This window comes from Arachis ipaensis, chromosome B06 (genome assembly GCF_000816755.2).
Source record: "Arachis ipaensis cultivar K30076 chromosome B06, Araip1.1, whole genome shotgun sequence".
NCBI classification, from domain to species: domain Eukaryota; kingdom Viridiplantae; phylum Streptophyta; class Magnoliopsida; order Fabales; family Fabaceae; genus Arachis; species Arachis ipaensis.
The window spans coordinates 19979147-19995937 of record NC_029790.2 but is presented as its reverse complement, the minus strand read 5'-3'; the positions used below and the strand labels follow the sequence as shown (position 1 = coordinate 19995937).

The window sequence follows — 16791 nt, the reverse complement described above, 5'->3', positions numbered from 1 at the left end:
TAGACAAATAGCAAGTAATATGCAGTCAAATAGGCAATCTCAAACAATTCACATAGTATGCATATGATGAATGCCTGTCCCTAGTGGCTGATGATATCATCTGTCGGTTATAGAGCCAACCCGACAAGTCCTGGTAGCTAACCTTGGACTGTCCCTCTGTCGCGCATCCCCAACTCGAGTTATACTCATCATAAACTTGATCATAATCATGATCCATATCCATCACCCTCACCGGTGAATATTTACGGGGGCGAGCTCATCCGGGACTTTCACAATGCCCGGCCACACTTACGACATAGGGTCAACAAAGCTTCGAGTCTCAACCTGGGGCACGTGGGGGCTAGCCACTGCTTCCTCCCAGGGAAACCCTCATCTCTGATAGTGGAAGTGCAAACATTCACAATTCATTCAACAGCATATATGCATTTATACTTAGCCATAAACATGGCTCTGCCGTAACACGACGATAATCTAGCCATCCGGCTCACGGTTAAATCCATAACCAGCCAATTTATTTACAATTACGGCCCTTCGGCCCATGGCATAACAAGCACTTCCACCGCCATCCTCCACATCTTACATAATCATCTTTGATCTTCATTGATCATTCATTTTTCCCTTGCTTCACTTGCAAGTTACCACATTCACTAGCCCCTTATCTCATAGCTAGGCATATCATAATGATTTAAGACATAAGTGGTGAGATTGGAGGCTTAGAAGTATGAAATTTGGCTTTTAAAACTCAAAAATCAACTTTGGGATGAAAATAGGGCCACGCGTACGCGCACTCCACCCGCCCGCGTGGATGGCCTTAAAACTCATTGACGCGCAAGTGTCATACGCGCGAACGCGCGGATTGAAAATTAGCCAAACGACGCGCACGCGTCAGCCACGCATACACGTGGGTGCTCTTGCGCCCCAGGCATAAAACTGGCACAACTTTGGCACAACTCTCGGGAAAATGGCTGGGCATTTGGTGCAGCGCATCGACGCGCCCATGCACACCACGCGCACGCGTGGATGGTGTTTTCTCGAAGAACGATGCGTACGCGCCAAGTGTGCCAACGCACGGGGGGTTATTCTGCTAAAAATTTTCTAAGTTAAAAGCTGCAGAATTCACAGATTCAACCCCCAATCTTCTGACGGATATAACTTTCTCATTTTAAATCGTTTTTTACCCGTTCTTCGAACGGCATGGACATCCCGGATCCAATTCCATTTCTAAATAGATTTGGCAGAAAACAGAGATCCGCAGTCCAGGTTATGTCCCGTCAAAGTATACCCAAAAATCATGTTTTCATACAAAACCATAAAGTGCCATTTTCAAAACAAGCCACTTTCAACTCTTTTCGAAATCAATCAAAACATGCCAATTTCATCCCTTTTCTTTGAAATCAATCAAAATGTACCAAAATCAACATCAAGCCATCCTCAACTCACACATTGATATTTTACCAAAATTCCCAAAATCACATCCAACCATTTTAACACTTCTCAATCCAATGGCTAAAGGACAAACACAATATCATGTCATACATCCTTCCTCATCTCAATTTCCAATAATACCATTTCCAATCAACCATCATTATACATGATCAACATCATACTCACCATCAACATGGTACCACCCATCAATTCAACCTCAATCATCCATCAAGCATATATCACAACATGCATTTCTCATATATCACACAATCAAGGCATCAATATTCATAATCACATATATGAACACATCATATATCTCAACCATTCAACAACACCAACAATTCAATGCCTATCTTAGGGCCTCTAGCCTAAGTATTTCCTACCACATTACATAATAGATATGGGAAACCGAAACCATACCTTAGCCGATTTCCCAAGCTCAACCAGAGCACTTCCAAACCACTTTTCCTCAAGCTCTCAAGGTCTCAACACCTCCAAGAATAGATTTTGTCACACAAAACCCTCTCCCAAGCTTTCCAAAATCACCAATCAAGCTCCAATATTCACATATACACAACCTAAGCCACAATCATCATACCAAAACACAAGAGCTCAACACCCACAACCACAAGTTCAACATTCTCACTAGGGTTTGAGATATCTTACCTTACTCAAGGTCCAAGGAGACAAGATTAATCTTCTCCTTCAAGAGAGTTGGGTCCTATAACATCAAAGAGCCCAAAATCTCAACATTTTTGCTCATGAAACTCGAAAACAAGGCTGGAAATTCGAAAAGCAAAACGTAGCTTACCTCAAGATTGATTGTATGGGTTTTGTAGAGCTCTCTGCGGTGAACGCGTGGCCGCAAACGGTGCGACAATCGGAGCTCTAGATCAAAAGTTATGGTGGTTTGAAGATCAAGTGAGAGAAAGAAGTTGAGAGAGTTTTCTTCCCTTCCTCTCCACCATTTCAGCATGTTTGAGTGTGTTGTGAGGAGAGAGAGTGCTGAAAACTAGGGTTGGTCCGGTTTGGCCCGTTTGGTCCAATCTTGGTCCGTTTTCTATAAAATTGGTACCGAAATTCTCGTCTCAATCTCCTCTATCACATTTAGCCATAAAAAATAACATTTTTTCCTTTCTAGAATAAATTCTCATTTATAGGTTAATTAGCCGTTAATTAACCGGGTCTTACACCTACTGTGTCGTCACCTGTCCTCTTATCATAGGCAAGTCAATTCTTAGCCATTCTTGACCACCATTCCNTATGTATGTATGTATGTATGTATGTATGTATGTATGTATGTATGTATGTATGTATGTATGTATGTATGTATGTATGTATAAGAATTCATAACAAGTAAACTCGAACGAGTCTACAAGTCAAGTCTAAGTCAATTCCACGAGTTTACTTAGATTCGTGAGTTTGATAACCTTGAACCACCATCCTAGCAAATAAGTCAGAACTCACTCAAAGGCGTTTAAATCTCACGTTCAAACCCAAATCCACCTTAGTTTCAAATAATACCTTGGAACAGAATATATTTCTCTTTTGTAAGAGTAAAATAACATATTATTTAATCAATTTGACTAAAATACTCATCAATAATAATTATTTGGTTATTTAAATATAAATAATTTTATTCATTTTTATATTTATTACATAATATAGAATATTTTAATTTGTTACAAAATATTTTATTTAAATTTTTTTATATGTTTCTTGAATATTATATGTTTTTTAAATATAAATATAGATTAGAGTCCTAATCCTTCTATCCCTCGGTAGAAATCGGCTTTTTGGTGAGTCCTTGTCTTCCAAGGGCCTTGTCATTTATACTACACCTTGAATTTCTTAGTTAATATTTCATATATTACAGGCAATATCTTTAATGTTTGATAGTATTATATATTTGTATATATAAACTCGTATTTGTGATATATAATAGATGCAGATTTAAATTATTCATTTAAGAATTATGCAATTAATAGGCTTATTAGAAAACTTTTTTTTATTGCCGGTTACTACTTAAATTCGGCTGTGACAAAGTTGGTATTAGAGTTTAGATTTTCTTGTGTAATATGGAGCAAATGTCTTTTAATAAGTTTACGATTGTGCAAATGGTTGTTAACCCATTTTCACAAGTGTGATGTTACCAAAAGCCTGTAGGAAGTTAAACTTATATCTGTGTCTTCGATAAAATTCTTGTCCTTTCTTTGGATATTATGTGACCACATTCTTTGCTTACTAGGTGAAAAGATGCCACCTAAATTGCATGGTGGAGCCATTCATGCTCCTAACACTACAACATCTAATAGGACTAATCTCTCACCCTTACAAGAGCGAATGCTAGGACGAGTCAAAGAATAGCCAGTAGAAGGACATGAAAAGTACTTCAAGAAGACGAACACTTGGAAAATATAACTCAAGCCGATATAGTTCCATAAGAAATACAAGAAAATCTAGTAAATAGAGAAACACCTGCAAGCTTGGTAGCAAAACTTAGAACAGTTAATGATAATCTGTGTGTTGTAGTTGAATTTTTGGCAAACCGAGCTAACGGCAGTGTGCAAACACAAACCCACCTTAACTTTTTCTCCATGAATGTTTCCTTTTATTTTTAGAGATAAGAAACCTACCTTCAAACAATACCTAAATATTAACTCATCCACTTTCAAAGGAGATTTCCTGGATGAGGATCCTCAACAATACCTTGAAGATGTGAGAAAAATCCTGTGAGCCCTTAGATGCAAAAAAGATTACGCTATTGAGCTAGTATCATATAACCTTCAAGTGATAACTAGATATTGGTACAAGACCCTTATTGAAAGTAAGGAAGCAACTGGGCTGCCTACTCTTATATGGGAAGAATTCATTAAGAAATTTATTGAAAGATTTCACCCTGCTAGCAAGCAAGCAGAGGATGCCATTGCAATAGAGAGATTAAGGCAACGAAGCATGACTGTGACAGAGTATGCTAAAGAATTTTCAGGCTTTCCAAGAACGCTTCTTATTTAATACCTTCTGAAGAAATTAGAGTTCGTAGGTTCGTGAGAGGCCTGGAAGAACCCATGTATATTACTCGAGTGCCAGAGATTTGGCAAATGAACTTCAATAAAATCCTAGATTCTACCTATGCAATTGAGGTTATAAATAGTGAAAGAATCACTCCTAAACAAGCAGATAAGAAGCTTAAGACAAAAAGACAGCTCTTTAGTGGTTTTAATTTCAGACGAGGACCAAGTTATAAAGGTCATCAAGACAATCAACAAGCACCCATTATTGAAGCTGCGCCGTCTGTACCCCTCTAACAAGCCTCTCAGGCTCAAAGAGTTTCACTGGAGGGACCTATCAATCTGGTGATTAATCTATGCATGGCAAACCATACTGCCAACAATGTGGACATCCTCATTCTGGAGTATGCTTCAAGGCCATTGGTGCATATTTTGGATGCAATCAAACTGGTCACCTAAGGAAGGATAGTCCAAGTTCCAGGGAGGAATTATTTAAGGTCATGCATATTCTACGACACCATCACCTTCACCTTCATACTCAACTACGTTTCTTGGAAACTTTGCTAGCCAAGGTAGAGGGATAGGAGGGTGAAATCCTGGGGGCAAAGGAACAAATTAGAGAGGTAGAGGACAAGCACGTGTATATACCTTAATTCACCAAGATGCACAGGCTTCAAATGCAGTTGTAATAGGTACTTTATTTTACAAGTTTTCTCTTTGGATGCTCAAGTGCTATTTGATACGAGTTCTTATTATTCATTTGTTTTCCCAACTCTAGCAAACCATTTCAACATGCAACTTGTGTTATTAGACAACCCCTTCCAAGTCGATACTCCGCTCAGTTTTCACTATGGTTCAATTTGTGTTTCAATCTTGTTTCGTTACTATAAACTCTGTGGACACCTTGGCTAATATAACCTAATTCTTCTAGATCCGATGGAAGACATTGATGTCATTTGAGGTATGGATTGGCTAGCAGCTTATCATGTTAACGTGATTTATTATTCTAAAATAATGAAGTTTAATGTTCTAGATATTCTACCTTTTACTTTTAAAGGTGATGGATACTTGACCCCAAACAAACTCATCTCTCCTCTAAAAAAAAGTCATGAACCTGATAAACAAAGGGTGTCATGGTTTCTTGCGGTAGTTAGAAACATTGAATCCATGATGCGTAGCATTGGTCATATTTCTGTGGTGAAGAAATTTTCAGATGTATTTTCTGATGACTTACCAGGCATACCACCTGATGGAAAAATTCAATTCTCCATAAACTTAATCCCGGAAGCTCATCGCATATCAATTCCTCTTTATTGTATGGAACCAAGAGAGCTGCGAGAATTAAAAGACCAAGCTATAGATATGTTGAATAAAGGGTTCATTTGTCCTAACGTATCTTCTTTGGGAGCCCTTGTTCTCTTCATAAAGAAGAAAGATAGATCAATACACCTATGTATAGATTATCGACAACTTAATAGAGTGACCATTCACAACAAGTATCCATTGTCTAGAATCAATGATTTGATCGATTTACATTTGGAGTAACATCAATTGAAAATCAAGCAGGAAGATATCTCCCAAAACCGCTTTTTGTATTTGCTATGGACATTATGAGTTTATTGTAATGTCATTTGCATTAACGAATACTCCTGCAACCTTTTTATAATTTTATGAACCTAATGAATCGAGTGTTCAAACCCTTCTTAAATCACTTTGTCATTGTGTTTATATATGACATCTTAGTATACTTCAAAAGTGTGAAAGAGCATGAATATCATCTAAGGAGAGTATTGAAAACCCTTCTAGAGCACCAATTTTATGCCAAATTCTCTAAGTGTGAATTTTGGTTAGATCAAGTGGTATTTTTAGGACATGTGGTGTCGAAAGATGAAATTATGATATATTCGAAAAAAGTTGAAGCCATTAAAAAATGGCCAAGACCAATTTCTGTGACTGAAATTCGTAGTTTTCTTAGTCGAGCAAGATATTATTGACAATCCATAAAAAAATTTTAAAAATCTCATCACCATTAACTAAGTTAACCCAAAAGAATGTCAAATTTTAGTGGACAGATGCTTGTGATGATAGCTTCCAGATGCTCAATACTTACCTCATTTTAGCACCCGTTCTTGTTCCACCTTCTGGGACGGGTTTCTCCATCTTCTGTGATGCATCTCGATTTGAGTTGGAATGTGTGTTAGCGTAACATGGTCGAATTATTGCTCATGTCTCATGCCAACTCAAAAAACGCAAGTAAAACTATCCAATACACTATATGTTTATGATGAGACATGCGAAATCTATACGGATTACAAAAATTTAAACTATATATTTCAACAAAAAAATTTAAATCTGAGGCAATGAAGATGGATAGAGCTGCTTAAAGATTATGATTGTACAATCCTTTATCACCTATGAAAAGCTGATATCATCGTAGCTGCTTAAAGACCACTGATTGGAGAAATTCATCAGCTCGAGGTTAAAGGAATACTGTTCAAACTTAGAAGATCTGGAATTTTTCTTACTCATGTGAATGCTCAGTCATCCCTCATCAAAAGAATTAAAACCCTCTAAAAAGAAGATTTAAAACTGCTTAAACTTTTTGGTGATGTTAAGAGCGGAATTAACTCTACCTTCACATTGGACCAAGAAGGAATTCTTCGTTTTGGTAAACGATTGTATGTACCAAACATTGAAAATCTTCGAAAAACAATCTTGGTGGAAACTCATAACTCTCGCTATTTTATACATCCTGGTTCTATTAAAACATTAGGATTTGCGACAGTTATTCTGGTGAGAAGGCATAAAAAGGGACATTGGTGACTTTATATCACGATACTTAGTGTGCCAACAAATCAAAGTTGAACATTAAAAGCCTGCGGATTTACTCCAGCAAATCGAGATACTAAAATGGAAATGGAAAAGAATCACCATAGATTTTGTGACAAGACTAGCTCATACCATCAAAATATGGATCATAGTGAACCAAATAACCAAGTGTCACACTTTCTTCCAGTAAAAAGTGTTTTTACGACTCATCAATACGCTCAGTTATATGTTGATGAGATAGTCAAACACTTAAACTACTTCACGAGGCTTTAGGAACTCGCCATCTAAATTGTAAAAATTGGATTTACATGAGCAAGTCATCAATGATCATAAGCAAGCTATATATACCATGCATGTCAAAATTGAATTGTCACGATCTTATAGTGCTTGAATAGAAATCCTAGCTCATTATAGCTCACCCTCAACAATTACTCGGATTTTCGGAGTTACATCAAAATGTTAGAGCATGCTGTGTTGTTGATATTCTTTTCAAGTTTGTTTTATCACAAAGAAAGGGGGATACAAAGACAAATGTGGCGTGCGTGAGACCATAACTTCTTTTATTATTCATGTTTTTCCCGCAAAAGGTTTTCTCCATATCTGCTCATTGCACATATGTTACATTCCGATCTTAAACAAAAAGGCATCAATGCCCCTTTGTATTCTTATTCATACTAAAAATTAAAACTACATTATTCTTCTTATTATTATATTATTCATTTGTGGCAAAAAGTATGTAGTGGATAACACGCTTGCAAAAGATACTGGTCGTTTTTAAGCCACAGCCCTCGGAGACTGCTGAAAAGGTGGAACGAAGAACTTGAAGGGGTTGTTGTTCTTAAGCTGCCTTGCCTGCTCCCTTGGGAGGCCATATGAATTTGCAACCACCTCCTCCGGCAGGTTATCTATGAAGGAGTTTTCACCGGCGAGGTTGGCTATGCTGGGCCTTGAGTCTGTCTTGAATGCCACGTATTCGAAGTTCTCGCTCTGGGACTTCCCAGCCACGGCGAAGTTCTGTGGCACCACAAGAACGTGACCCTCTTGAAGCTCCTCGTCGTACACTCTGTTGCCGTTGCTGTCCACCACTTGCACATGAGCCCGTCCCCTCAATGCATATATGATGCTGTGTGCGTTCGTGTTGTAGTGAGGGACAAACAATGCATTCTGCAATCACATTTCAATGGGTAAATAGATAACCAAATCGAATGCCTAATGTAACACTACAAGAAAAGAAAAATATCAGTATCAATACTTTTTATCGATATTAATCGATAGTTAAGTAACATTATATTCTTATACCATTAGTATTTAGTATTTAAAATTTAGAATTTAATACTTAATGTTTAAGGTATTAGCCAAATCTTACTAACAATGATAAATTTTGTTAATAGTGTAGTATGCTAAAAAAATAGATAGAAAAAGAGAAAGTACAAACCCTGTAGAGATTTCCATATTCAGCACTAAGTCCAAGCCACCTAAGGATTAGAAGGTTGAGCTCGTTGGCAGTTTTGAGTGAACCAGCTTGAGGGTTGTAGATGTCAGGGGATCTGTTTCTACCAATGTTCTTTTTAACAGTTGCGGTGCAGATGGTCTCCTCAATGCCATTGCCGCTGCCTCTGCTTCCCCTGCCACGCCTTCTATCTTGTTGCCTCTCCTCTTCAGCATATTCGTCTTCATCGTATTCCTCTTCTTCGTCGGGACTCTTTCTATCTGGGCTCAAGATTCTGAGGCCTCCCTTCACTGTCACAATGGCTCCCTGTTCTTCACTCTCGTTCTCGCCTCTTAGATTTTGCACTATCTGTCTGTCGTCAACCTGGAAGGCTTGTGCCAGGAACTCCGACGTGAAGCCGCTGAAGATGTTTCCACCTTCGTTTTCTTGTTCTTGTCCTGCTCGTTCTCTGCGGCCGTGCTGTCCTTGAGGGCTAAATTCACGGTCTTCTTGTCCAGGCTGAGGGCTGTATGGGCTTAATGGTAAGCTTCTTCGTCTGCTTTGTCTGCTTTGTTGCTGGTATCTTAAGAACTCTTGCTCGTGGTTCCCAGCCAAATTGAATCTCTGTTATGTATTATTAATTGTCACGGATCATTTATATATAAATGTGGCATGGTTTATTGATGAGAATTCATAAGAAATAATAATAGACTAATACTCAATATTCATGATATATGCACATGCCAAAAATAACGAATGAGATTTGAGCATATATATACCCTGGGGAACTGATCAAGCTGGTTGTCGTTGTTGTTGGTGTCAGTAAGAGAAACAGCAACAACATCAGTGTCGTGGTCGTTGTACAGCCAGAAAGCAACACCGGTGGGAACTGCAATGAGATCACCCTCATTGAAACGGTGCACCTTCTGGTGACTATCTTGTTGCTGTTGGCTTTGGTCTTCTTCTTGCAAACGTCTTGGTGGTCTTTGGGACTGATATCGGCGTCCTTGTTGTGCAGGCTCTTCATATGTGCTAGGACAACCAGGGAATATCAACCCAAAGTATCCCCTTCCTGTATGTGTTCATTCAAAATGAAATTAACAAACAAAGATCATGGAAAAAAAATAAAATTCTCAAATACAGATATGCCTTTTTTTTTTGTGTCTCAATCGTAAATTGTTGTAAAATGTTAGTACGTTTAGTGAGTGTACAAAATTATTTTTACCGTCAAATAATTAAATTCAATCATTGACAATAACAATATGAAAAAGTAGTAATAACTAATAACCTTGCTGGATGAAGATCTCCTGGGGAGCATTGGAGTAGAAAGGCCTACGAAGGGCGTTGCGGCGGAGGACTAAGCGAGAGAGGGCGACGCCGGCGCATTCGAACTCCTGGTTGTTGGGGTTCCAAGTCTCAATGTAACCGCCCTCCGATTCAATGCGGTTGTCAGGTCTCTGCGCATTGAGGCGCTGGAACTGGCACGCATTCTCCTCCGGCTGCTGCCTGAAGGAGATGCTGCTAGCTCCCAGAACTAGAAAGCAAAAGCAAAAAGAAAGCTCAAGAAGCTTAGCCATGGCTGCTATTATTGTTATTGCTGTGGTTGTGATGAAGGAGAATGAGAAGCGAGGTGATTTATAGGGGGCGAGAGGAGGGTGAAGGAAGGGACACGTCGGAGAAAGTGAGTTGGTACACTGAGCATTTGGGACACTCTTCAGCATGCATGGCTATGGCACCCTTCCTTTGTTACACCTCGCAAAGCATCTCTATAACATGATAAGCATACAAAGAGAGCAACCTTGTCTCCATGTACAGCTAAGCATTTATCTGCGATTTCTTCACAACGGGGACCACGCATGCACGGCTTCAGTTCTTCTCTTTTCTTGCTGATGCCTAATTCTCCGGTTAGATGCATTGTTTAATGTTTATGGAATGGAAAAGTATAGGTGAACAATGAAAATATTAAACAAGGTAAACAATAGATATATCGGATGTTTATTTTACTAGTGTACAGATGGTTATTTTAATATTAAAATTTAGTACCAATTAATATCTAACAGTTATATAAATCTATTAGTGTTTGTAGGTAAATGTCTAAGATAGATTTAAACAAGATGCAATACTATATTTATAAACTTATGCAACCCACTACTAATTTAAAATTTGTAAGTTTTTTTTTTGTCTATTCTTTGGTATATATAATTTTTCCTTAACAACATATATAACATTTATATTACAATTTTATGGTTTATATATATGTTCTCATTTAAGAGAATAAACACTGATATCTAATGATAATTTCTGTTGAAAATTGCACAATCTATCACTTGGACATCTATTTTGATAATGACAAAATTTTTTATCATACCTGTTATTAATACATTAGTAATGCTAACAAAATATTTTTTAAACTTCGTTTATTTGTACATATTAATTCGCATGTCTCTAAAGATATAATAACACATACTATGAAGAGAGAAGTTTTTTAGTTTTAGAGAGAGAAAAGAAGTCATGTAAAAATGGAAACTTTTGTTAAAAATAAGGAAGGCTGTTCAAAAAAAGGAAGGCATGATATATAGCGCAATACTCAATTCAATTAATTGTGTTATCCTTCTAATTAATTGAATAAAAAAATTTTATATTTCCGTGCAAAATTCAATTGATTGTGTTATATTTTTAATTGTCCAATTCAATCGATTGTGTTACACTTTTAATCGATTGAATAAAAAAAATCTATATTATCATGTGAAATTCAATTAATTGTGTTATATTTTCAATCGATTGAATATGAAAAAATTCATATTCTAGTGTGCAATTCAATCGACTATGTTATACTTTTAATCTCGTTTTTTTTAACATTACTCGTTTCTTATCAATTAATTGGTGTCAAATAAATAGATTGAATTAACAACAAACACAATTTTTTTAATTTTTATCAAGAGAAAAATCCGTTGATTCACGTTATCAAAATATGTATAAAAATCACGATTAATAGAAGATTTATTTCGTTGTTATTTTTAATTGTTAATATAAATTGATTATATGATAAAAAAATATTAAATGATTGTGTTTCTTAAAGTTATCACCTCATGGTACCATTTTTTCTAAAATATCGTTTATATATAGATTTATATAATATTTTGTTATTTTTAAACAAAATAGTGAATAAATAGACATAATACAAGTCACTGGTTTGATTAAACCAAGCATTGGCAGCCACCGTCCAAGGCCAAGGCGGGAAATGAAGAGGAGTGAATATCTCGATTTTTTTTCTATCAATAAATATTATTGTCAAGTATTTTTTTGTCTTATTTAAAAAAAATGATAAAATATTGTATTTGCACTAACAATTTCTTTTTTTAAAAAAAAGGGATAAATTATCTTCTAAAAATCTATACCCAGTCAAATTGTTGAAGAATTACATTACAATACACCGTCAAAAAATCTGTAATACACTTTCTATTGTTATGATCCGACTGCATACCGCTTCAATTTAACTATTAATATGGCCGGGCCGGGCCCCAGAAGTAAGTAACAGAATTATAGAAGAATCAAAGAAAATATAACAATAGTAATAATTTAATAAATAATGTTGAGAGTCTCGTTAGGGAGACAATAGATTATTTGTATAATGTGTACAATGAGTTATTGAGTTATAAAATAAACATCCCTCATACTATCTAGAATAACTATCCGAGTACTAGGAATAATAACTTAAACTGATTTTGGAGTTCACCAAAAATCGAACTTTTGGCCTTTCGGATCTAGCGTTCTAATACCATGTTATGATACTACTCATCCCAAAAGTTTCAGCTCTGATGAGAAGAGATAACACTAATGATTATATATTTAATACTTCCTAAACCTTCATTATACACATTATACAAATATTCCATTGACTTCTGGTAATTTCTCTAATGTTGACTATTCATCTATCTTTTTTAATTCATGTCCAACTACTCATTCTACATACACGTTACTGTAAATACCTTCACAATTCGCCCTTCCAACTTCAAACACGCAGCCGCACGCCATGGCTTATTTCCACTTTCGTGCAAATGACACTGAAATTCTTGTATAAATTACTCACCACCGTTTCTTTTACAGTTATTATATATTGTCATTGAGTTTCTTATAAAAAAAAAAAAAAGAGGAGTATTCCATGCATTTCTCTGCAGTTCCGTCGAAATGCAGTAGCATTTCTCATGCAATGCTCATCAGCATGAAGAAACAGTAATCTCTTTCAACAAAAAAATAAAAAATAAAAGTAATGACCGTACACGCCTCTCTTAGCTACCATGAGTTTCCTTAATTATTTTAGTTTTCTCAAGAAAGCTAAGGAAAATTCCCAACAACGCACCTGAACTATACAATTAATATAAGAATACAACAATATCAAAATATCATGTTTTTACAAGTTAAATTTCATGCAAAGTTTACAAATGTTAACACGCTCATATATATCATACATGTAAATGTACCCTAATGTACACATGCATGCATCAAAAACGTCTATAAATACGAAATGGCAGATCAAATACAGTGTTAATTAGTCCATTGATCACAACATTTTACTAATAATTACATTACATTTCTCACAATGAATCGACAAACTAAACCCGAAAATGTGGACCAGCTCATATCCCTGCGCGATCCACCCGGCAGTCCCGCAGCAGCAACCAGCAGTCTCGCAGCAGCAGCAATAGCAGTAGCAACCAGCAGTCTCGCAGTCAGTGGCGGAGCTTGAAACAAAATTTTGGGGGCCAGATAGAAAATAATTATCAAGATGCTTTTGATATGAATCCCATTTAAGATAAACTCGTCTAACATCATCTCTCTGATTTGGGTGATATTGCCAAATTTAAATCCGTTTTTCAGGGTCTCGTTCCAAAAAATTAAGGTCAAATTCATCAAATGCAACTCTTTGAACTTTTGGAAGTTGTATCTCACTTTTTTCGTGATTCATTAAAGTAGAAGAACTATCTACATGTGTTGATATTGTAAATGTTATATGTTCTCCTTCTTGAATATTAGCTTTTTTCTTAAAAAATGCATCAATTCTTTAATTTTTCATGATTATTTTATATAAAAATTTGAATATATATCCTCTAAAATATGTAAAAAAGAAGTTAGAATTACAAATATTAAAATTTATAATATTTATTGAATTTTTTTATCAATTTATACAAATACAATAATATCAATACTTATTGAATATTCTAATATTTTTTATCATATAAAAAATTAAATTAAATAAACAGTAAAATATAAAATAATATTAAATTACATAAATAAAAAAACCTAATTTTTTATATTTGAACTCAAAGGTAGAGATAGTGTTGCTTATTGAATAGAGAGTTGCGAAATGCGAATACATTCAGTTCAGTCCAAATCCAACATGTTTTTAATATTTAAAACTAAAAATTACTATGCAATAAAAGCAAGAGATGAAGATTGAACTTTGGTATTTTAAATCATAGCAAAATATTTGAATCAATTGAACTAATTTTTTATTTTTCGAAAAAGTATTACTAATTTTTTTATCAAAAGTTTGGAAAACCATGGCCTCCTTATTTTAACTAAGTTCTGTCCCTGCTCGCAGCGACGGCGGCAGCAGCAGCAACAACAGAGCAGCGAAAACTGAAGACATGGCCTATACGCCTAACATGACCACAAAACCCACATGATCACTAGGAAACAAAACAGCTACTTAAAGTATATATATTATTATCTCATCGTTATATATTAAGCATGATGTTAAGAAGATGATAACTAAATATTATTCATCCTTTCAATATTTTTGTTGAAGGTACATCCGTACATGCATATGTGGAAGTGGGAATAAGCTTGCAGCAGCAGAGATTGTTATTGTTGATCAAAGATTATTCATTATTTGGTTAATTAATTGTAATTCGTTAATTATTATTGTTCGTTTCGTTCTTATTGGTCTATCTGTTTAATTTGTATAGCTTTTGACCATTATTATATAGAAAGCGATTTACGAAAATATTTGTTAACCAAAAGAAAATAATCATAACTCATGTTATTTAATATTTATTAATTATTGTAATAATTAATAAACATTCAATAATGTAAATTTTAATCTTTTTTTTTCTTCTTAGCATTACCATTATATTTATAGGAAAATTTTGAAGATTTAATTAAGTGATCATCACTAACTCATTTTCTTTGAATAAGTCTCTCAATTACTCTTTATATCATATCATCCCACCCATTTTAGAGTAAACACTCAATTCAGTCCCTATCAATTTTTAAGAAAAATAAAGTGATTTCTGTTAAAAAAAAAATACGTTCCGACTTCTGTTTTTATATTTTGTAAGACATGGCGGTTCTTCTGTGCCTTCCGACGTTAAAAACAAATGAAATAAGTATACGTGTCACTTAACAGTGATGAGTTGGCTGTCAGGTATCCATTAAGTGTCAAGCTGTCAATTTAAAAATAGAAAAGAGTCGATCTGTCCCTGCCTCTCAAACAAAAACGCTATTGTTTTAAGTGGGTATAGTTGATTGAATACTCTTTTGGGTAACTATATTAGTAAGGGCTGTAATGATGATTCCCTTATTCTATTATTATGGTATCATGTGTTAAGTTTCAACTTTCAGCAGATGGCTTCTTACTTTATTCAACAAATTTATAATGCCTTATTTTATTACAAAATTATGTATACTACTGCATTCTTTAAAATTGAATAATAAACGAACATATAAAAACAAAAGCAGGTTAATTATATTTATATTCATGCATCAAAAGTGATCAATAGCAACAAATGTTATAGTCTAAACAACTTAACCATAATCACCATGTTTCACAATACTCCAGAAACAACATTTGATCTCTCTAAACTACACCATTAAACAGGTTTTCAACTACAATTCCAACAACAAATGCCAACATAACACATTCAACATGAGTGCATCTAATTTGACTAAAATTAAATCTAACTTTCTTCAAATGAATTTTTAAGCCAACCAATCTTTTCTCTAACTTTCTAATTTTGTTATCATCCGCAGAAGAATGACCTTCTTTATGATTCTGATTCAGCTTCAAACCTCCGAACAAAAGAGTCTTTGCAGCATCCTCATTGAATGATGCAACATAATCATTAAGCCAACAAAAGTATTTGTAATGAAGTGTTGGAGTCTACAAAATAATATTTTTTATTATAAATCTAATGAAAAACAAAGTGAACATAATTGAAATTCTTGATAAACCTACCTTGAAATATGAGCATCAATGAAAAACAAAGTGAACAAAATTTTAATTGTTCATAAACCTACCTTGAAGTATGAGCATCGAAAGAATAGTCTGTTTGGGTTTATATCGGTTCCGGACATGAATAAAATTGCATAAATTCCACAATTACACTCTAGGACAACCCTCTTTTTCTTCCACATTGATTCCACACTCCCAATAACTTTCAAACTCCAACCTGATTCGTTTTCAACTCTCCCACTTCACCGATTTGATGTCGACCCACGTTCTTTACTATCAACCATGCCGTCTTAGGGTTTACAGTTGAACACAGTGATACATTTTCAAAGTATATAGTGAAGCAGCGTATCATTTGAACCTCCCATCCCACTTAAAACAACAGCGTTTTTGTTTGGGAGGCAAGGATAGATCAACCCCTGTCCATTTTTAAATTGACAACTTAGTATTTAATGGACACCTAACAACCAACTCATTACCGTTAAGTGATATGTATACTTATTCTATTTGTTTTTAACGTTGAAAGGCACAAAAAAACCGTCATAGCTCATAAAATATAAAGATAGGAATCAGAATGTACCTTTTTTTTAGACAGAAATTACTTTATCCTTCTAAAAAATAAATAAGAACCGGATTAAATATTTATTCCCTATTTTATCTAATTTCCCACATGCTGCAACTCTATATTATCAGTTTATCACTCTTATCAACCATTTAAGAAAAATTATTTCTCTTACTTGGCCAAGTTTTATTCAACCTCAATAAAGTTTTATTTGTATGTGCACCTTGATTATGTGTACCAATTATTCACGTGTTTTTTATTATTAAAATTATTTTAGAATTTAACAAAGATTAAATTATAAATT

At 34.9% G+C, this 16791-nt stretch overlaps 1 protein-coding gene across 1 annotated transcript; it reads right to left on the bottom strand.

Annotated features, from left to right (window-relative positions):
- LOC107646118 (arachin Ahy-3) lies at positions 7811-10324 on the bottom strand. Its single transcript, XM_016350312.2, has 4 exons — positions 9983-10324; positions 9474-9766; positions 8701-9318; positions 7811-8429 (listed from the first exon to the last, which is right to left on the bottom strand). Exons 1-4 carry the CDS (start codon positions 10269-10271, stop codon positions 8040-8042), a joined length of 1590 nt encoding a protein of 529 aa, XP_016205798.1. The 5' UTR covers positions 10272-10324; the 3' UTR covers positions 7811-8039.